The sequence below is a fragment of the Zootoca vivipara genome, chromosome 1 (genome assembly GCF_963506605.1).
Source record: "Zootoca vivipara chromosome 1, rZooViv1.1, whole genome shotgun sequence".
Classification (NCBI taxonomy): Eukaryota; Metazoa; Chordata; class Lepidosauria; order Squamata; family Lacertidae; genus Zootoca; species Zootoca vivipara.
Genome location: NC_083276.1, coordinates 7,786,670 through 7,808,483, shown reverse-complemented (window position 1 = coordinate 7,808,483; position 21,814 = coordinate 7,786,670). Strand labels below are relative to the sequence as shown.

Below are 21,814 nucleotides of genomic sequence, written 5' to 3'. Positions count from 1 at the left end.
ATGTAGCAAGCACTATGAAGACAGTGATGTTATAAAAAATATAGATTATTGGAAAACATGCAGTAGAAAAGGTTTAATAAAAAGGACCCATAGAGGGGGAGGGGAGAAGTCCAGAGATTCGGAGGAATCTGTAAATGTGGATGTGAATGGGCGGGGTATAAATAATAACAAGTTGTTGTTGTTGTTGTTTTGTAATATACTTGTAAAATCAAATAAAAACTATTTCAAAAAATAAAAATAAAATAAACTTTTGGTTACCTTTTTTACTTCCTGGAAGCCGTCCTCTAGGATTTGGACCAACTGCTGTTTCTTCAAGGGTACGTCTGGGGGAGATACATAGAAGAGATATTCCAGCATCTTCCTGTAGTTTCTAGATTGGGAAGGTGGGAATAAGAGGGGGGGGGAGAACACCTCTAGTACTGGGCACAAGAATGCTCAGGGGCGTTAAATGTCTCTGGGTACCGGACACACCACACACATTTGCATATGAAATTTGCATATGAAATGAATGCTTTTGGGAAACTAACAAAGAAGCTGGATGCTGTCCCAGCAGCATTGCACTTGCAACCAACATACTTTTTGAAAACCAAGTTTTAAAAGAGAGGGGCAAAGAGGCATGAGATATGGAGCTTGCTGCTAAAGCGCCTGCTCATGAGACAATTTCCCCCACTCTCCTGTCTCCAACTTAGCGGGTGGCGCTGTGGTCTAAACCACTGAGCCTCTTGGGCTTGCCGATCAGAACCTCAGCAGTTGAAATCCCCATGATGGGGTGATCTCCCGTTGCTCGGTCCCAGCTCCTGCCAACCTAGCAGTTCGAAAGCACGTTGGTGCAAGTAGATAAATAGGTACCACTGCGGCGGGAAGGTAAATAGTGTTTCCATACGCTCTAGTTTCCATCACGGTGTCCTGTTGCGCCAGTAGCAGCTTAGTCATGCTGGCCACATGACCCGGAAAAGCTGTCTGCGGACAAATGCCAGCTCCCTCGGCCTGAGAAGCGAGGTGAGCGCCATATCCCATAGTCACCTTTCACTGGACTTAACCGTCCAGGTTCCTTTACCTTTAACTTTACCGTGGCCAATAGTGGCTGGCAAAACACTCCTCATTTTGTGGGAGTGACGTGGTATGTTGAAACCCGACATGTGACAGAGCATCAACACCGTGGGTGTTTATAAAGAAAAACAGCTTTGGCAAGGGACTATTTTGAGCAGGAAATTTGCACGCGGGGCTGCTTACTCCTTTACCTGCATGGCATCTTTCCAATCAATATCCCACTCCCCACGAGTGGCTGCCTCGTGCACAGGGTTCAAGATGCAGCAAAAATACATAGAATCATAGAATCGTGGAATTGCAGAGTTGCAAAGGACCCTGAAGGTCACCCACAGCCCAACCCCCTGCAATGCAGGAATCTCCGCTAAAGCATCCCTGACAAATCACCATTTGTCTCATACAGTACATACTTTTGACCTTCTGCTTTAGAAGTCATCATCCAAGTCTTCAGCCTGACTTGGAGGTCTACAGTAGACCCCCCGAAGTAAGGTCACTGTGGTTTCTCTCTCCTACAATTTTTACCCATATGCTCTCAATCTGCCTTCCGAGCTCCAAGTCATGGATCTCTTCATAAGTGTGCACATCCTTCACATATGGTGCTATTCCCCCCCCTCCCTTCACGTCTGGGCTATTCCTTTTGAACAGTTACAGGTAGGTAGCCGTGTTGGTCTCAGTCGAAGCAAAATTTTAAAAAATTCCTTCAGTAGCACCTTAAAGACCAACTAAGTTTTTATGTTCACCTGGGATGAACAGAGACATCGGATTCTTATCTCATTATGCATGATCTAGCTTTCTTTTGTGCCTCAGCCCTTGCTCCCCCCCCCCCGCAGAACCAATTGCAGTCATCAGCAGTCGTTAACAGCCATCAACAGGTTCACCACTCCTATCAGCCCATCACCCATTCCCACCCACCCACCCACCCTCTGAATATACATAAGGGTCTGGTTGATTCTGTTTCAGTGTATCTGACGAAGTGTGCATGCACACGGAAGCTCATACCAAAATAAAAACTTAGTTGGTCTTTAAGGTGCTACTGAATGAATTTTTTTTTATTTTCCTTTTGAACAGGTTATTAATGCCCCCCCCCCAATTTCTGCATTCTGGTCTGCTCCCCTCTGAGCCCTCCCTAAAGCTGGTACCATAGTGCTTCAACCATAGAGCACATGGTCAAGAATAAGCTCACAGGTTTTAATTCCAGGATCATGGGGGACATCACACGTAAATCCTTCAAAACGTTTCAGTAGCCGATCCAGCTATCCGTCGGGAGGTTGAACTTGCCCTCAACTCACTTGTTCAGTACATTAGCTGCACATCAAGGATCTTCCGCAAAATCGATCGCTGGCTTTTTATTTGAACCCACAGCTCCCTCAATTAACTCCCCCTCCCCGCCTCAGCCCATGGGCGTAGCCAGGATTTTTGTTGGCCAGGATTTTTGTTTGTTAGCCAGGATTTTTGTTGCGCCTTTTGTTAGGAGGCGCAGACCAATTGAAAGCAACAAACAAATCCATCGGCTTTAGTGGGTCTACTCTGCGTAAACTGGTATCAGAGCTATCATCTGATAGTATCATCTGATAGTTGATGGCATCCTTGCGGGTTATTTATGCTGCTAATTTTCTGACGTGGTGCTGTAATAGGGATCCATCTTTAGTACAGTGGTACCTCGCAAGACGAATGCCCTGCGAGACAAATTTTTCGCAAGACGAATGCGTCTTGCGATCTGATGGTGACTCGCAAGACGAATTCGTTTTGCGAAAAATTCATCTTGCGAATCGCGGTTTCCTATAGGAATGCATTGAAATTTAATTAATGTGTTCCTATGGGCAAAAAAAAAGAAATTTCAACCGCAATTTGCAAGACGAATTTTTCACAAAACGAATTGACTCACGGAACGAATTAAATTCGTCTTGCGAGGCACCACTGTATCTAGTTTCCTCTTTGTTCCCCAACTATGGTGAGGAAATAAGAAGCGTGCTGTGAGTTTTGAACATTCCCTGTCCCCATTTGTCATCTGCAAGTCCCTCCTCCTTTACTTGGTTCGCTTTAAACCAAGGCAGAACATTAATTTGTGGCGTAACATTAACACTAACCAGATTTCCCCGTAGCCAAAGGATGCAAACCAACTTTGAACTCCGGTTTAAAAACTCTGGCTATAACAAGGGCACCTCACATTTGGCCAGAATTCGCTATCTTGCTGTCTTATTTGTCTATAATTAAAAGAAAAAGAAAAACCCACTTACAAAAACTCATTTAAATCTTCTTTGTCCAAAAAGTGTTGAAACTTCTCTTCAAATTTCAGCCTCAGAATCCGGTTGTGCACCCTGATGACGCGATTCACTTTCACTCCTGTGATGCCATGGGTTTTGAAGTCCAAGGCGCAAAATCGGGATAGAATCAATTCATAGCAGGAATTAAACCTGAGTTTAAGATAAGATAAGATATCTTTATTGTCATTGTCCCCTTGCGGGAACAACGAAATTACTCGGTTGCTACATCCACTCAGATAAAGCATTCCGCATAATCCAAAATTACAAAACCTAATTAAAAACAGTAAATAAAAAAAACAGTTTAAGAAAACAGAAGACCTTGAGGCTGTTGACGGCTGAGGTATGTGCATCAATTGTGCACTATAATACAATTTTTTAAAAAATGTCAGTTTGTACATCAGTGGATGGCAAAAAAGAAGAAAGACTTGTGCACAATAAGCCAATTGCAACAGAACAGAAAATATTGGATGAAATTGCAAATTAACGTTGGAATAGATTGAGGCACATTAGTGAATGGTTTTGATGACTGAATCATGTGTTTTGTTTTGTGATATGCTGTAATTGTGCTACATTTTGATGCATCTTGATTTATTTTGATAGATTTCTGATTGTCGTTTTTAGAGGCTTCATAGGAAGCCATTTCACAAACAGAAATAAAAATGAATGAATGAAAAATGTGGGCTTTGTGTTTCATTTTGTCTATTCCTCCCATCTGTAGCAGAATTTTTTTTGAGTGTTTCTAGATGTTTTAATTCCTTTATCTTCTCTGTGTATACTTACGAGACTTATGTGGAAATATGAAGAGGTGTAAGAATTAACCTTTTTAAAAAATATATATCAAGGTTTCGAAATACAGTATCTCAAAACAGCTGTACCAGGCATCACTGGGGGAGCCCTCTTCAAAACGGATGTTTCCCACTGTTTCCAGTTCAGTCAGCAAAAACTGCACAGCCAAACTACTGGCTTTCTTCTTTTTCTTGACTTCTCCCTGATAAACTGCTTCAACTCTGCAACGAAAGGAGCAGGATCTGTCTTGGTTGGAAGGACCACAATAAATACCAGCTGGTCCTAAAAGATCTACATTGGCTCCCAGTACGTTTCCAAGCACCTTTAAAGCCCTAAACGGCTTTGGTCCTGTATACCTGAAGGAGCGTCTCCACCCGCATCGTCCAGCCCAGTACAATGGGATCCGGCTCCGAGGGCCTTCTGGCGGTTCCCTCACTGCGAGGTTACAGGGAACCAGGCAGAGGGCCTTATCGGTAGTGGCCCCCCTCCCCTCGCCCTCCCATCAGAGTCAAGGAATTACCATATTTTTTGCTCCATAAGACACACTTTTTCCCTCCCAAAAAGGAAGGGGGAAAGTTCGTGCGTCCCATGGAGTGAATGCGAGAGCCAGAGCCAGATCCCGCGCCAGAGCCACAAAGGTGAGAACCAGAGCCAGAGCCGGGCACAGCAGGAAACCAACTCTCAGGCTGCTTCTGTGACAGCGACTGAGGAGAGACAGAAGGGAGCCACTTCCGCCCCTCTTCCCAGCTTCCATCCTTCCTTCCTTCCCCCCTCTCTTTCTTTCTCTCTCACCCCTTCCATCTGTCTGTCCTTCCTTCCTTCTCTCTCTCTTCCCTCCCTCCCTCCCTTTCTTTCTCTCACTCCTTCCTTCCTTCCTTCCCTCTTTCCTCCCCCTCTCTTTCACCCCTCCCTCCCTTTATTTCTCTCTCACCCCTTCCCTCCCTCCTTCCTTCCCCCTCTCTTCCTCTCTCTCTTTCACCCCTTCCTTCCCTCCCTCTTCCAACTTGAATAAAATATTGGGGGGGGGGAGGTAAGCCCCACCTCACATACCGTATCAGCCTTTCTCATCCTGTGGGTCCCCAGATGTTGTTGAACAACAACTCCCATCACCCCTCGCTAGAAAGGCCAGAGCTCAGGGTATGATGGGAGTTGAGGGATGATGGGAGTTGTAGTCCAACATCTGGGGACCCACAGGTTGAGAACCGCTGCAATTGATCTCAAGACAAAGTGCATGCACACTATATGAATGACAATGCCCATCAACATGGGGAGGACAACTTCCTCAAATATTTAGGGGGGGGCAAAGGCACCTGGGCCTCTAGGAGTTGGCTGCTATGCCTAGGACAATTCAAGAAAGCAACATATTTTTTTCTTGTTTTCCTCCTCTAAAAACTAGGTGCGTCCTATGGTCAGGTACATCTTATGGAGAGGAAAATACAGTAAACAACTACAGTGGCACCTTGACATCTGAATGACTCAACTTCCGAAGGTTTCGACTTACGAAGTCAGCAAACCCGGAAGTCTTTTCGCCATGCACGCGTTTGTCGCATGCACAGAAGCACAAAATCGCGCTTCGCGCATGTGCAAATTGGACGCTTCTACAACCAAAGGATTCGACTTACGAAAAGCGCCGTGGAACGGATCGCCTTTGTAAGTCGATGTACCACTATATCTGAAATTTAGAAGACAGCTAAAGGCAGCCCTGTATAGGAAAGGTTTTTTTTTTATGCTTGATGGTTAGTTGTGTTTTTCTATGACACGCAGGTTTGCATAATGCTAGGAGCCATTTCATAAGAGGCATCCTCCAGTGGCAAGGGAAGTGAAGGGGGAGCTGATGGAGGATTAAGGGGGGGAGAGAAACCCCACTGTGCATTTCACCCCAGGTGTAGGCAATGAGCACAAGACCTCCAAACCCAAAGCCTACTCCAACAGCAGCCCTTGAACATTTCCTGAAACGCACGTACTCCTCTAGCTTTTTGCTCCAGAAATTCACTCTTCTTTTGAGGGCCTCCAGTTTATGCATAAACCACTGCTCAAGGCTCGATTCCTCTGGGGTCTCATCCGGACTCTCAGCTTCCTCGTCGGATTTTTCGCAGCTTAAGTTTTGGCTCGAAATAGCTTTGCTCGCCTGTATCTTGCCAGAGGCCTGCAGGTCCACCAGTTCACGTTCCAGCTGTTGAAAAAGGAAACGATGAAAAGAAGGACATGAAAACGCTCCAATCTTTAGGGCTGCACTGCGCTTTACGTTAAGCATGTCTTTTATTTTATCTCTATATATAAATGTAAACTGGGCATGTCCGTTGGTTCCCACCTTTCATCAAAACCGCTTGAGCGATAGTGATGAAATTTGGACACAACGTCACATGCCACTATGGGAGTGTTCCTAGCTACATGGGGTATACAAATGTCACACCTCCACAAGGTAAAACCCCATTTTTAGGACCTAAAAGGACAGCCAGGAGACCCTGTCGAGCATGCTGGGAAAAGAACCAGGTTACAAAACATCGCCCTCTAGCAGCGGCTACACTGGTACTGCAGCTAGAAAACCTTCCCTCTCCACAGCACCTTGGCTCGCCTTTACAGACTCGGCCGAATGGAAGTGGGGACTCACCTGGGTGGGGGTTGGGGGGAGGAGGGGGTGGGATACGTCATGGATTGGGACCAGGTGGGGGGAATCACAGAGATTCTGGGGAATCACAGAGATTCTGGGGAAACACAGCCCAGAATAAGCAAGGAGGTAGTACAAGAATACTTGGCTAGTTTAGATGTATTCAAGTCTCCAGGGCCAGATGAACTACATCCAAGAGTATTAAAAGAACTGGCAGAGGTGATTTCAGAACCACTGGCAATAATCTTTGAAAATTCCTGGAGAGCAGGCGAAGTTCCAGCAGACTGGAGGAGGGCAAATGTTGTCCCTATTTTCAAAAAGGGGAAAAGAGAGGACCCAAACAATTACCGCCCAGTCAGCCTGACATCAATACCAGGAAAGATTCTAGAGCAGATCATTAAGCAAACAGTCTGTGAGCACCTAGAAAGAAACTCTGTGATCACTAAAAGTCAGCATGGGTTCCTGAAAAATAAGTCATGTCAGACTAATCTGATCTCATTTTTTGACAGAATTACAAGCCTGGTAGATGAAGGGAACGCTGTGGATGTAGCCTATCTTGATTTCAGCAAGGCCTTTGACAAGGTGCCCCATGATATTCTTGTAAAGAAGCTGGTAAAATGTGGGCTAGACAATGCTACCATTCAGTGGATTTGTAACTGGCTTACTGACCGAACCCAAAGGGTGCTCATCAATGGCTCCTCCTCATCCTGGAGAGTAGTGACTAGTGGGGTGCCACAGGGTTCTGTCTTGGGCCCAGTCTTGTTCAACATCTTTATCAATGACTTGGATGATGAGCTTGAGGGCATCCTGAGCAAGTTTGCAGATGACACCAAATTGGGAGGGGTGGCTAACACCCCAGAGGACAGGATCACACTTCAGAATGACCTTAACAGATTAGACAACTGGGCCAAAGCAAACAAGATGAATTTTAAAGTACTACACTTGGGCAAAAAAAATGAAAGGCACAAATACAGGATGGGAGACACCTGGCTTGAGAGCAGTACATGTGAAAAGGATCTAGGAGTCTTGGTAGACCACAAACTTGACATGAGTCAGCAGTGTGATGCAGCAGCTAAAAAAGCCAATGCAATTCTGGGCTGTATCAATAGGAGTATAGCATCTAGATCAAGGGAAGTAATAGTACCACTGTATTCTGCTCTGGTCAGACCTCACCTGGAGTACTGTGTCCAGTTCTGGGCACCACAGTTCAAGAAGGATACTGATAAGCTGGAACGTGTCCAGAGGAGGGCAACCAAAATGGTCAAAGGCCTGGAAACGATGCCTTATGAGGAACGGCTTAGGGAGCTGGGTATGTTTAGCCTGGAGAAGAGAAGGTTAAGGGGTGATATGATAACCATGTTCAAATATATAAAAGGATGTCATATAGAGGAGGGAGAAAGGTTGTTTTCTGCTGCTCCAGAGAAGCGGACACGGAGCAACGGATTCAAACTACAAGAAAGAAAATTCCACCTAAACATTAGGAAGAACTTCCTGACAGTAAGAGCTGTTCGGCAGTGGAATTTGCTGCCAAGGAGTGTGGTGGAGTCTCCTTCTTTGGAGGTCTTTAAGCAGAGGCTTGACAGCCATCTGTCAGGAATGCTTTGATGGTGTTTCCTGCTTGGCAGGGGGTTGGACTGGATGGCCCTTGTGGTCTCTTCCAACTCTATGATTCTATGATTCTATGAGATGAGCCAGGGTGGGGGGAGGAGGGGCGGGATAGTTCATGGGTCGGGACACGGTGGGGCCACTCACAGGGATGACCTGGGGGTGGGGGGAAGAGGGGCTGGGATACGTCATGGATCGGGACAGGGTGGGGGGAATCACAGGGATGAGCTACAGCAATGTGTGGCCGGGCCAGCTAGTTTTATATTTAAAACCATACAAAGCACTAAACACTGTGGTGTTTGTTTTTTTTTCCTTTTAGAAGCAGCAACTGCACATTGGCTCAATCCAGATTGATACCAAAACACACATCTCCACAAAATTCTCCTATTGAAAAGTCTGCTCTTCTTTTTTTCTCTGAAACAAGCAGTACCTTTGAGAGCAAATAGCAAACTGGAGGGAGGGGGGAGAGAGATCAGTGGGGGGAAGTGTTGGAAGGAAAGAGTTAACACTGCCTCTTTCTTGCACTATTGTCTTCTTCTGGACTCCCCCCCCCCCCCCCCCGCTGGTTTTTTCCAGAACTATCAGGTGGCCCACGCTAAGCAGGCTTCTTTTAAAAAAGAAAGTGTGCTTAACATAATATGCAGTTTGGCCTTTGATTTCCCAAGTCAAAAGACTGAGCAGCTTTCAGAAGAACCACAAAGCCCATCTCTTTGAGATGGCCTTCGTCTTTGAGAAAAGGTGGGGAAATTTCAGTGGACTGGCTCAAATGTTCATTCTGGGGTGGGTGATGCTTTTGTTCAACCACCCTAAAAACTAGGTGGGAACTGACAGGATCAGAGCCACTTGGAGACAAAAATCTGTGCTCACACTCCTGTTTGCTGTGCAATCACTGTATTTCCAGTGCCGGGTTTTCAATCTCACAACATGACCCAAAGCTTTGTAGATACTGTTTGATGCTGGTTTCTCAAACCAGCGTCACACGACTTGGAGTCCCAAAATTTCTAACCAGTGCAAACAGCTTTGCACAGGTTAAAGGCACCCCCTGCTCTGTCACTTCTCCCTGGGGGTGCACGCACACAAACAGAAACTTAACTGAAGCCATGCTGACCTGAACGGGGTGGGTGGGTGGGAGGTCTGTGAAATGCATGGCTGGGGTGCAGGGGGGAGACAACGCCACTGCGCCCTCTAAGGCGGCAATGTGACCACACCTAAAATCCAAGCTCACCGCAGCTAAAACCGCCAGTCCCAGAAGCAGGGCCCAACCCAGACACACTTGGCTGACGCTGCCAACGGCTTTGCTTACATTCTTGATGTTGTAGCTGAAATGCTTTATGCGGTCTTCCGGCAACTTCTGCAGCTTGTGCTTCCTCTCCTTTAGCTTCTCGAGCTCCTCATTAAGCTGCCGCTGGGCGCTCTTGATGCGCATGTTGTAGAACATGACCTTTTTCATCACCATGGTCTTCGAAAGAGAAAAGGGAAACCAAACCGGGGCAAGGGGATGTGGAGGGAACAGTCATTGCGCAATGTCACAAAAACAAACCATGACAACCAAGGTGGTCCAAGGATCTGAGAACCAAGCCTTATGAGGAACGGTTGAGGGAGTTGGGTGTGTTAATAGCTTGGAGAAGAGACTGAGAGGAGATAGGACAGCCAACTTCAAATACTTAAAGGGCTGTCACATGGAAGATGGAGCGAGCTTGCTTTCTCCTGCTCTGGAGTCTAGGAGACTCAAACCAATGGATTCAAGTTACGAGAAAGGAAATTCTGACTAAATAGCAAGAGCAGCTGGACGGTGAAATGGACTCCTTCAAAAGGTGGTGGACTCTCCTTCCTTGGAGGTTTTTAAGTAGAGTTTGGATGGCCATCGGTCATGGATGCTTTAGTTGAGATTCCTGCATTGCAGGGGGTTGGACTAGAATACCCTCAGAGTCTCTTCCAACTCTACGGTTCTGATTCCATGATTCAACCACATTTAAGTAGGCCCATTAGAACTGCAGTCCTGCACAAGCAGGGCAGGGCATGGAGTGACATCTCGCAGGAAGGCAGAATAAAGCTTCCCACTTCTTCACCACCGAAAGACTGAGTTTGCTATTGTCACACTAAGAGGTGCAGTGAGGTGATATATATATACAGTCATACCTCAGGTTGCGTTTACTTAATGTTGCAGATATTCAGGTTGACCCGGAAGTGTATGCTTTTGGGTTTAGCCGCACACGCATGCGTAGAAGCGATCTGTGCGCTTTGCGCGCACACAGTAGCGCTGCTCTAATAACAGACTTTTCGGGTGTGAACAGCACCCCAAAATGGACCGCGTCCTTAAGTAGAGGTAAAGGTAAAGGGACCCCTGACCATTAGGTCCCGTCATGACCGACTCTGGGGTTACGGCGCTCATCTCGCGTTATTGGCCGAGGGAGCTAGCGTACAGCTTCCAGGTCATGTGGCCAGCATGACAAAGCCACTTCTGGCGAACCAGAGCAACACACGGAAATGCTGTTTACCTTCCCGCTTGGAGCGGTACCTATTTATCTACAGTGGTACCTCTACTTACGAATTTAATGCGTTCCGAACGCACATTCATAAGTCGAAAAAAATCCCATAGGAATGCATTGGGAGAAAAAATTCGTAAGTAGAAGCAACCCTATCTAAAGATTCGTAAGTAGAAAAAATCCTATCTAAACCGCATCCAAGATGGCGGACGGAGCTCCATTCGTAAGTAGAAACATTCGTAAGTAGAAACATTCGTAAGTAGAGGTACCACTGTACTTGCAATTTGACGTGCTTTCGAACTTCTAGGTTGGCAGGAGCTGGGACTGAGCAACGGGAGCTCACCCCATCGCAGGGATTCGAACCGCTTACCTTCTGATTTGCAAGCCCTAGGCTCTGTGGTTTAACCCACAGTGCCACATGTGGTAGAGGTACCACTGTGTATAGATATATATTATAAAATTTTCTGTTTTACAATTTAAAGTACTCATTTTTACATCCTTAAGATATCACTAACTTTCCTTCTTCTCTTTCCATGGTTCATTTTACATAACTCATTGGTTCATTTTACATAACTTATATTCCTGCATATTTTACAAAAACTATACCAATCGGTTTTCCATTATTGCATCCATCAAAACTTATTTACAGTACTCTGTTGAATTTATCTTAATGCTGCCAGCGTTTTCAGCTGTACACAATTATTTCCCATATATTCAATAAAAGTTTTCCAATCTTCTTTAAACGTTTGTTCTTCTTGTTCGCTTATTCTATATGTTAAGTCTGCAAGTTGTGCACATTCTGTCAACTTTAGTTGCCATTTTTCTTTGGTTGGAACCTCATTCGTTTCCCCTTTTTGGGCTAACGAAACATGGGCCACAGTTGTAGCATACATAAATAACCGTTTCTGACACCTGGGAATTTCAATCTGAATTATCCCCAACAGAAAGGACTCTGGAAGTACTTTTAAACTTTTTTAAAAAAACAAAAATAAATAAATGCAAAGACTAATGGTCTTTACATCATAATGGGCACCATCATGTCAATGGATGGGTTTGAACATCATGGTCAGCCAGAGTTGCTGTCTTACCACGGTTGACTGAAAGTACATGTATTTTAAAACATTTTTTTCAATTCATTATGGATCATTTCCCAATACTCTTTTACCCTTTTACAGGTCCGCCACATATGAAAGAACGCTCCCTCCACCTCATTGCATCTCCAGCACTTATCTGATCCAGTCTTATACATCTTAGCAAGTTTAAAGGTAAAGGGACCCCTGACCATTAGGTCCAGTCGTGACCGACTCTGGGGTTGCAGCGCTCATCTCGCGTTATTGGCCGAGGGAGCCGGCGTACAGCTTCCAGGTCACGCGGCCAGCATGACAAAGCCGCTTAGGGTGAACCAGAGCAGCACACGGAAACTCCGTTTACCTTCCCGCTGTAGCGGTACCTATTTATCTACTTGCCCTTTGACGTGCTTTCGAACTGCTAGGTTGGCAGGAGCTGTTACCGAGCAACGGGAGCTCACCCCGTTGCGGGGATTTGAACCGCCGACCTTCTGATCAGCAAGCCCTAGGCTCAGTGGTTTAACCCACAGCGCCACCTGCGCCCCTTGTTAGCAAGCCTACTCAGAGTTAAATGCCACCTGTGAATCATTTTTAGGTCGTTCTCCTTCAAAGAATAACATGCTTCAAACTTCACATCACTTTTCCAGAGCTTTTCCCAGAGGTTAAAATCTATGTGGCTGGGGAGACCCGGCCAGATGGGCAGGGTATAAATAATAATTATTATTATTATTATTATTATTATTATTATTATTATTATTATTATTATTATTGTTATTATGTAATGAGGTGATCTTAAGGCTCTAGACGTGATGGTCTTGCAGCCACCATTGCCCACTTTCGATGGGAATGTATATTACTTGTAGATGTGGCAGGCTAGCCTAGCTGTGTTTGACGTCCCTCCATCTCATTTTGGTTAGTTCAGGCCCTGGAGCTCCACCTTGAAATCCTGCTCTGATGCCACTACCACCGGTCGTACTGGAAGAGCCGCATTTGAGGAGGCCTATCGCTGTGAATCAAAGCAAACTCCCCCCCTCCCCAAATCACACAGGTGTATTACTGTCGGACATGTCAACCAGGGGATCCTATGCCTAATAAAGATGTTAGGGAGTCTCCACTGACCTCTGCCAGCTCCTTGATTTGTTTGGACGATACATCGTACGTGTCGAGCCTCTGAAGCTGAGGGATGTGATACAGGACGTGCGTCGCATAATTGCAAAGAAGGCAAACCGGATTGGGGTTGTACTGGGGGTCGTTCAGGCAGAGATCGACTAAACGAGGCAGCCTGGCCAAATTGGTTATTTCCTGTTAAGAAAAGCGGCGACAAACAAGATCGAATCCCTCCTAGCGCATCCCTGAGATATTCTGGGCGAGATCCAACCATGTGGACTCACTCTTGTGACAGAAATCTGCTTCTCACGCCATCTCACGCTTCCAGCCCCACAAAACCTGCTCAGCGGTGGTGGTGCATGGGGCGTCGCAGGAGTGAGGAGAAGCCTTTGCACTTCGTCACACTGTGTTGGATCTTGTCCCCTGCGTTTTATCTGCCAGAGAAATCTTGAAGGGGCAGGAGGATGGGAGGGGGGAGGCCTTCAGCATCAAGGTGGAGAAAAATCCATGATGTAAAAAAAAAATTAAGAAATCAGATTTTTAAATATATATATATCAGATTTTTTAAAAAAAGTAAATCAGATTCTTTTTTAATTTAACTTGGGTTTTTTAAAATAAAATGCTTTTGGAGGAAAAATCTTTCCAAAGATAGTTTTCTATTTAAGTGACATTATAGTCCAAATGCTATTCATCAGGAAATAAGGATTTGATAAAGTTTTTCACGTGTGCTAAAACTCAGTCTAAGTTTTTTTTTTTTAAATTGGTTAACCACATCAGTTAATAAACACGGATACATATGCTATAATTGCTTTAGTTTAGTTATTGCTTTAGTTAAATAAATTGTTTAAATTGTTATGAAGGATTATTTTTCTCCTTCCAATAAAGTACAGCAGAAAAGTTGTCCAAATATAAACAGTTAAATTATAGAGTTGGAAGAGACCACAAGGGCCATCCAGTTCAACTCCCTGCCAAGCAGGAAACACCATCATTAAAAAATTATTATCATTAAGAAATTACCCGTGTTTCTCATATTATAAGACACGTCTTATATTTATTTTTTCCTCAAAAAAACACACTATGGCTTATTTTCAAGGGATGTCTTATTTTTTTCCTCCTCCTCCTGCCGCGGCCGGCATTGCTGCTGCGCCTATCACTATGTCTTATTTTCGGGGTATGGCTTATATTCCTTGAATGCTTAAAAATCCTGCTATGGCTTATTTTATGGGTATGTCTTAAAATATGAGAAACAGGAATGCCGGCCGCAGCAGGAGGAGGAGGAAAAAAATAAGACATCCCTTGAAAATAAGCCACAGTGTGTTTTTTTGAGGAAAAAATAAATATAAGACGTGTCTTATAATATGAGAAACACGGTATTAAACCTCACAACAATTTCAAAATTATCAGTCTATGTATTTCTAATAGTACTGTATAACCAAATCAGTAATTTTTGATATAACTTTAAAAACTACTCTGAAAATTTATTATTCAAAAAATGAAACCTTCATCTGGTTGTAAATATTAAGATTACACCAGCGGGAATGAGTCTTTCTGTAAAAAATAAATGATTTAAATCAAGTCTTGCTGACCCTGTTCAGCATTAAGCCTTTTAAAACAACTTTGTCACGGAGCTACCACACTGTTGTGGTGCAGTGTATTAAAAACAGAAGGTTCCACGTTAAAACCCTGGCATCTCCGGTTGGGACCCAGGAAAGCAGGTGCCAATCCACGTGAACTGGTACCTGAAGGAGCGTCTCCACCCCCATCGTTTTGCCTGGACACTGAGGTCCAGCTCCGAGGGCCTTCTGGTGGCTCTCTCACTGCAAGAAGTGAAGTTACAGGGAACCAGGCAGAGGGCCTTCTCGGTGGTGGTGCCTGCCCTCCCACACGGAGCAATGGATTCAAACTTCAAGAAAGAAGATTCCACCTAAACATTAGGAAGAACTTCCTGACAGTAAGAGCTGTTCGGCAGTGGAATGTGCTACCAAGGAGTGTGGTGGAGTCTCCTTCTTTGGAGGTCTTTAAGCAGAGGCTTGAGAAGCATATGTCAAGAATGCTTTGATGGTGTTTCCTGCTTGGCAGGGGGTTGGACTGGATGGCCCTTGTGGTCTCTTCCAACTCTAGGATTCTATGATTCTATGACCAGGTGTCAAAGAAATAAACAACTATCTGACATTTAGAAGACGTCTGAAGGCAGCCCTGTTTAGGGAAGTTTGTAATGACTGACGTTTTAATGTACTGTATTTTTTATTTCTTGTTGGAAACCACCCAGAGTGGCTGGGGAAACCCAACCAGATGGGCGGGGTGTAAGTAATAATAATTATTATTATTATTATTATTATTATTATTATTATTATTATTATTAGCATCCATCTGTCTTGAGAGACAAAGGAGTGCATCTCCAGGGGTGATGTCGAACCTCTGCGTTAGCAGCGGCGAAGTGACCTACCCGGGACCCAAGCCTGGACAGGGCTACACAGGTGACAAGGCCCTCCCTCTCGGCCTGGTTGAGGTGGTCCAAAGGAAAGCAGAGCAATACGGTATGTTTGACACCCACCTTGGCTGCAGGAGTACAAGGCACCACCCAACAGTCTTAGGGACTCCACTCTGGATTTGCGTATGTTTACGTTTTAGAGCCCTTTCTTCTCTCAAAGGTGTCTCCCAAGGCAGTGGAGTTTTAGGATCAGAGTTTTCCTTCTCCTAGATGGGCTGACTTCCCAGGTGGACAAGCCCCACCTGACCCTCACTTCCCTCCACAGCACGTGCAGAAACATAGCTGCCAAGTTCCAGACTGAAAAATCTGGGACCAGCAGCGGCTACGCGACTTCCGGACATGCGTAGAAGCAACTTCTGGTGCCGCTCTGCCGATTTCCAAAATGGCCGCAGCGCCGGAAGTCACTTCTACGCACTTCCGGACATGCGTAGAAGCGACTTCTGGCGGCGCAGCCATTTTGGAAATGGGCAGAGCAGCACCAGAAACATGGCCACCGGCAGGAGCTGCTTTCCGGGGGATTTACGGGAGATAAATCCATTCGGGAGACCAGCGGGAAACGGTAAGAAAATACGGGGGTTTCCCGGGCAAAACGGGGTACTTGGCAGCTATGTGCAGAAACTGCCTTCTTGACCGCTGGACCCACTCAAGGTCTCGTCTGCTCAATCTGCAAGAGCCTGTCTTCACATGCAGGGGAAATTCCTAATTCACTGAGGGTTTGAGTTCCATCAGCTCCCCTCACCTTGGTTAGGCAGCCAGTTGGAGCCATTTCCTGGGGTGTGGCCACCATCGCATGCTGACAGCTTCTAGGAGCCACAGGTGAGAGCTCAGTGCAGGGTAGTTTTATAGTGGCCATGGCAAACTTAATATTAGCAACCTTGATGGTACCCGATTGCCTTTAAATGTTTTTAGGTACTCAAAATATTTGTAGATTTTTTTTAATGGCTAAAATATCTTTTGATTTTAGTTTACATTTTATTTTTTAAATATGTTGATGTTTGCTGCCCTGGCAGCGAGAATCCAGCACAGACCTTAAAGGATGATATTCGGTTGCCGGACAGGTTCAATTTTTCTATATTTGCACTGGGATCCAAGCGATATCCTAAAAAGAAAACAACAGAAGAAAATAACGTGTGACGGGGCTTGTTCCTGTTCCCGGCCAATTGTATTATGGGCAGATCTACACCATCCATTTAAAGCACATTCAACACCAATGGCTTCCCCCAAAGAATCCTGGGAACTGTAGTCTGTCAAGGATGCTGGGCACTGTAGCTTCGCGAGCGTGGAACTACAGTTCCCAGCATTCTTTGGGAGAAGAGAGGCACTTTAGCTATAGGGTGTAGATCTGCCCTACGGAAGGGCCTGTGCTGATGCACTTAAACAATACCTAACAGGTACATGCCTGATGTTTGTGGACTGTCGCATCCTGCTCTGAGAAGAGTAGCTGTGTTTGCCCGTGTTGCCGCAAATACGAGTCTTGTCGCAGATTAAAGACTCACAAATTATTACTTAAGTTTTCGTGAACCAGAATCCTCTTTTTTTTTTTAGTTTAAAATAGACTTTATTTCTCATCTTTTTTAAAAAAACACAACAAATCCATAAACAGAAAAGAAAATACAAACTCATAAACAAACAAACAAAAAGGAACAAACAAACAAACAACAATTAATATAATTTACAATCCTTCAATAAATCATCCATACACTCCAATTAAAATTTCTTCCCAACCCTTTATATATCGCTTTCCTTGTAATCTTCCTAGTACTTGCATTACCCTTTTATTAACCGTTAATTACCTCTGACTTCCTTTAACTTTACAATTATCCATGTAAATATGGATCTAACTATAACTATATCCCCATGTAACTCTAATCCCAACAAATCGCAAGCTCAGTTTTAATTCCCTTATTCCTAAAATACACTTCTACACACTCCCATTCCATTAAAGATTTTTCTTTAGATATATTTCTAATTATTGCTGTCATCCTTGCTAAGTTAATGAATTCTATTAATTTCAACTGCCACTCTTGAACCGTGGGTACCTCCTCTTTCTTCCATTTTTGGCCAATTAGAAGTCTTGCCGCTGCGCTTGCATAGAGGAAAACATTTTTCTTGTTTTCTGGAATATTCTCGGGTATCAAACTTAATAAGAAATACTCTGGTTTCTTTCTGAAGGTGATTCTTACCAATTTTTTCATCTCCTCGTATATATCTCCCCAAAATTTATTAATTTTATGACATCCCCACCAGCAATGGAAATAATCCCCTACCTCCTTACTACACTTCCAACACATCTTGGATTCATTTTTATAAAATTTCGCTAATTTATTCGGGGTCAAATGCCACCTGTACATTAATTTCATCATATTTTCTTTAATACCCGCACTGGCCGTGAATTTCATTGTTTTTTTCCATAATGTATCCCATTGTGATTTGAGAATTGGCCTTCCCAAATCCTGGGCCCATCTAATCATTACGCATTTCGTATCTTCGTCTTTTAATTCCCATTCTAACAAATATTTATACATTTTAGATAGAGGTTTTGTATTATTGTCAATTATAATTTCTTGCAATTTTGATTTCTCTTTTTTAAATCCTAATTCTTTATGCTCCTTAAATAAACTCTTAATTTGACAATATTGAAGCCAGCTGGCGCAGGATGTTTTGATTTCTTCATATGATTTTAAAGTTAATTCCTCACCTTCTTTTTTTATTAAATCTTGATAAGTCAGCCACCTCTCATTCTTACCCCTTCCTCCCATCGCGGTCATCTCTAATGGGGAGGCCCACCATGGTGTTTGGGGTTCAATTAGATTCTTAAATTCCTTCCAAATTCCAAAAATTGATTTCTTTATCACATGGTCGGAGAAATGTTTAGAATTCCCTTTATTCTCTGATAAGAGGTAGGCATGCCACCCCATTGTATTCCTAAATCCCTCTATTTCTAGGAGCTCTTTATCCTCCAGAGAAATCCACTCTTTGAGCCAACATAGACAAGCCGACGCGTAATAAATTCTTAGATCGGGGACTCCCCATCCACCTCTCTCCTTAACGTCTGTCAATAATTTATATTGAATTCTTGCTTTTTTTCCCAGCCAGATAAAATTGCTCAGATCTTTCCTCCAGTTGTCAAAAATTTCCTTCCTCCCAATCACTGGTAGCATTTGAAATAGAAATAAAATTCTCGGCAATATTGCCATTTTAATAGCGGCTATCCTACCTGAAAATGTCAAATTTAATCCCTTCCATCTTTCTATATCTTTCTTAACTTCTTTCCATAATTTTATATAATTATTTTCGAACAACTCTATATTATTTGCCGTTATTACCACTCCCAAATATTTGATTTTTTTGACTATTTCCCATTCCATTAATCCCTCCAATTCAAATAATTCATTTTCTCTTATGTTTTTAATTATTACTTTGGTTTTCCCTTCATTAATTTTAAGTCCTGATATTTCTGTAAAGAGATTTAATGTTCTTTTTAATTTTATTATCGAGTCCGCCGGGTCCTCTAACATTATTATCATGTCATCTGCAAAAGCCTTTATTTTGGAGGTGGTCCCTTTTGCCTTTATGCCTTGTATTCCCTTATCCTTTTTAATATCTTCTAATAACCAATCTATTGATAAGATAAATAGTAACGGGGATAAGGGACAGCCCTGTCGGGTCCCTTTTTTAATCTCAAATCTTTCCAATACTTCCCCGTTTAGAATCAATCTGGCATATTGTTTTTTATAGATTGCCCTAACTCCTTCCATGAATTTCCCATTAAATCCTTTAGTTTCTAATACTTTTTCCATATATTCCCATGATAGATTATCAAATGCTTTCTCGATGTCTAGAAAGATAAAGCTGCCTTCTTGCCTGGGGCCAAATCTAAATATTCTATTAGGTCCAAAAGGATTCTTACATTTTTAACCATTTTTCTACCTGGTAGGAAGCCTTGTTGATCTTGTCCGATAAGTCTATTTAGAATCTTTTTCAATCTATTAGCTAATATATTCGTAAAAATTTTGTAATCTACATTAAGCAAAGATATTGGTCTGAAGTTTCCTACTTGTTTGACCTGTTCCTCCCCCTTCGGGATTAAAGTTATATATGCGTCCCGCCATGATTCAGGGAATATTCCTCTCTCCATAATGCCATTTAATAATTTTTGAAAGGTTTCTCCCAGTTCTTCCCGAAAAATTTTATAATGTCGGCTTGACAGCCCGTCCGTTCCTGGAGCTTTCCCTATTTTTAATTTTTGGATGGATTCATATATCTCTTGCATGGTTACCGGCCGTTCCAGCCATTCTTTTTCTTCTTTCGTGATTTGTTTTCCCTCTCTCTTTGTAATAAACTCCTCCAATTTTCTTTTATTGATGTCGCCTTTTTCGTATAATTTCTTATAATATCTAACAAAACTTTTTTGTATCTCCTCTGGTTTGCCCAATTTTCTTCCCCCATCCATAATTTCTGTAATTAATCTTTCCTTCTGTTTTTTCCTAAGTTGCCATGCCAATAATTTGCTCACCTTCCCTCCCCACTCAAATGTTTTTTGTTTGGCCCATCTTATTTTATTTTCAACTTCATATCCCACCTTTGCTGATAATTCTTTTTGTAAAATTTTAATTCTCATTATTAGCTCTTCATTCTGAGGATTAACTGCTAACTCTTTCTCCTTTTCTTCTATCTTTCCCTTAAGTTCTCTCATGGTCTTTTCTCTCTCTTTTTTAACTATGCTCTTCTGTTGGATGTAGATACCCCTCACAAAGGCCTTACCCGCGTCCCATATCGTTGTTAGCTCCATCCCCTGTTGTACATTATTTTCAAAATATTCTTTCAGTAACTTTTTAACTTTCTTCACAAAGGCTTCATCATTTAAAATTCTCTCATCTAATCTCCATCTCATATTCTTAATCCTCCTATGCTCTTTAATTTTGACCGTTACTGAATTGTGGTTGGTTATTGATTTAGGTAAAATCTCACTTTTAACTCCATTTAATAATAATCCTAATGAAACCCAAATCATATCGATTCTGGATGCAGATTTCTTTGCTCCTGAAAAATATGTAAATTTTTTATCCTCCGGATTGTCTCTTCTCCAAACATCCTCTAAACCATAATTGCTTATTATATTGAAAAATGTTTCTGGTAACTTCCCTCTATCCCTCCTCCCCCCATTTGATCGATCTAATTCAGGTTTTATGACTCCATTAAGATCCCCCAGCAGAATAATTTCTTCATCTGATATGTGCTCCCCCATTTTCATTCCTAATTTCTTAAAAAATTCTTTTTTACATCCATTTGGTGCATATACATTTATGATAATTATATTTCTGTTCGATAATTTCAACCTTATCCCCACCATCCTCCCCTCATCATCGTGGAATATTTTTTCCGCTTTGATGTTTGGTTTAACATAAATAATTACTCCTCTTTTCTTTTTCTTATTCAAGGATAGGAATTCTTCCCCCAATCTTTTATTAATCAGTACTTTTTCATGTTCCTTGGACACATGTGTCTCTTGTAAACACATGATATCCCAGCCTCCTTTTCTCAATATATGTTCGATCTTGTTCCTTTTAAATTTATTGTTTAACCCGTTAACATTCCACGAGATGATATTCAGATTAAGATTCATTCTTTATTATTATTTAAAAAGGAAGGATAGGTGAGAAAAGGAAAAAAATAATAATTTTGATCTAAAATTAAGCTGGGGTGCTTAAAGGAGGTTAAGAAGCGGAGGGGGGAATGAAAGAGGGGAAGGGAACGAAAATAAAGGGGGAAGGAAAAGGAGAAGGAAGAGGAAAGAGCAATAATAAATTTTGATCTAAAATTAAACTGGGGTGCTTAAAGGAGGTTGAGAGGCGGAGGGGGGAATGAAAGAGGGGGAGGGAACAAAAATAAAAGGGGAAGGGAAAGGAGAAGGGGGAAAAAAGAGAGGGGAGAGGGAAAGAAGAAGAAGAAGAAGAAAAAAGGGAGGGGTATGGGGGGTAAGAAACGAAGGGGAAGCAAAGAAAGGGAAACAATCAACACAACCTCCTATATCTCCATTCTTGCTATAAGGAATATAAGCCAGTTAGTTAATTATCAAGATTAGAATAACTACTTTAAATTTCAATTTTGGAAAATTTGGGAATTTGGATTTTAAGATTTATTCAGTCACTTGGTTCTCGTCGTCACGTGCTTCTTCACACTCTTTGAACAGTTCTTTCTTGTGTCTGTTGCAAAATTTCTCTGCGTCTTCCCACGATTTAAATGTTTTTTTCCTCCCTTTAAACACAAAGGTGATTCCATCGGGATACTCCCAAGTATACCACACTCCTTGCTTATTTAGGGCATCTGTTAGCTCTTTATACGCCTGTCTC

General features: G+C 42.9%; 1 protein-coding gene across 1 annotated transcript in view; it reads right to left on the bottom strand.

The window, feature by feature from the left end:
- The window catches only part of LRRC9 (leucine rich repeat containing 9), a 78,107-nt gene that overhangs the window by 45,427 nt on the left and 10,866 nt on the right, over positions 1-21,814 (bottom strand). Inside the window, exons 6-12 of the mRNA XM_060271210.1 lie at positions 16,490-16,560; positions 12,983-13,165; positions 9,614-9,769; positions 6,062-6,270; positions 4,187-4,318; positions 3,285-3,461; positions 259-370 (exon numbers count right to left, since the gene is read on the bottom strand). Coding sequence (XP_060127193.1) covers positions 259-370; positions 3,285-3,461; positions 4,187-4,318; positions 6,062-6,270; positions 9,614-9,769; positions 12,983-13,165; positions 16,490-16,560 — 1,040 coding nt within the window. The remainder of the gene's footprint in view (positions 1-258; positions 371-3,284; positions 3,462-4,186; positions 4,319-6,061; positions 6,271-9,613; positions 9,770-12,982; positions 13,166-16,489; positions 16,561-21,814) is intronic.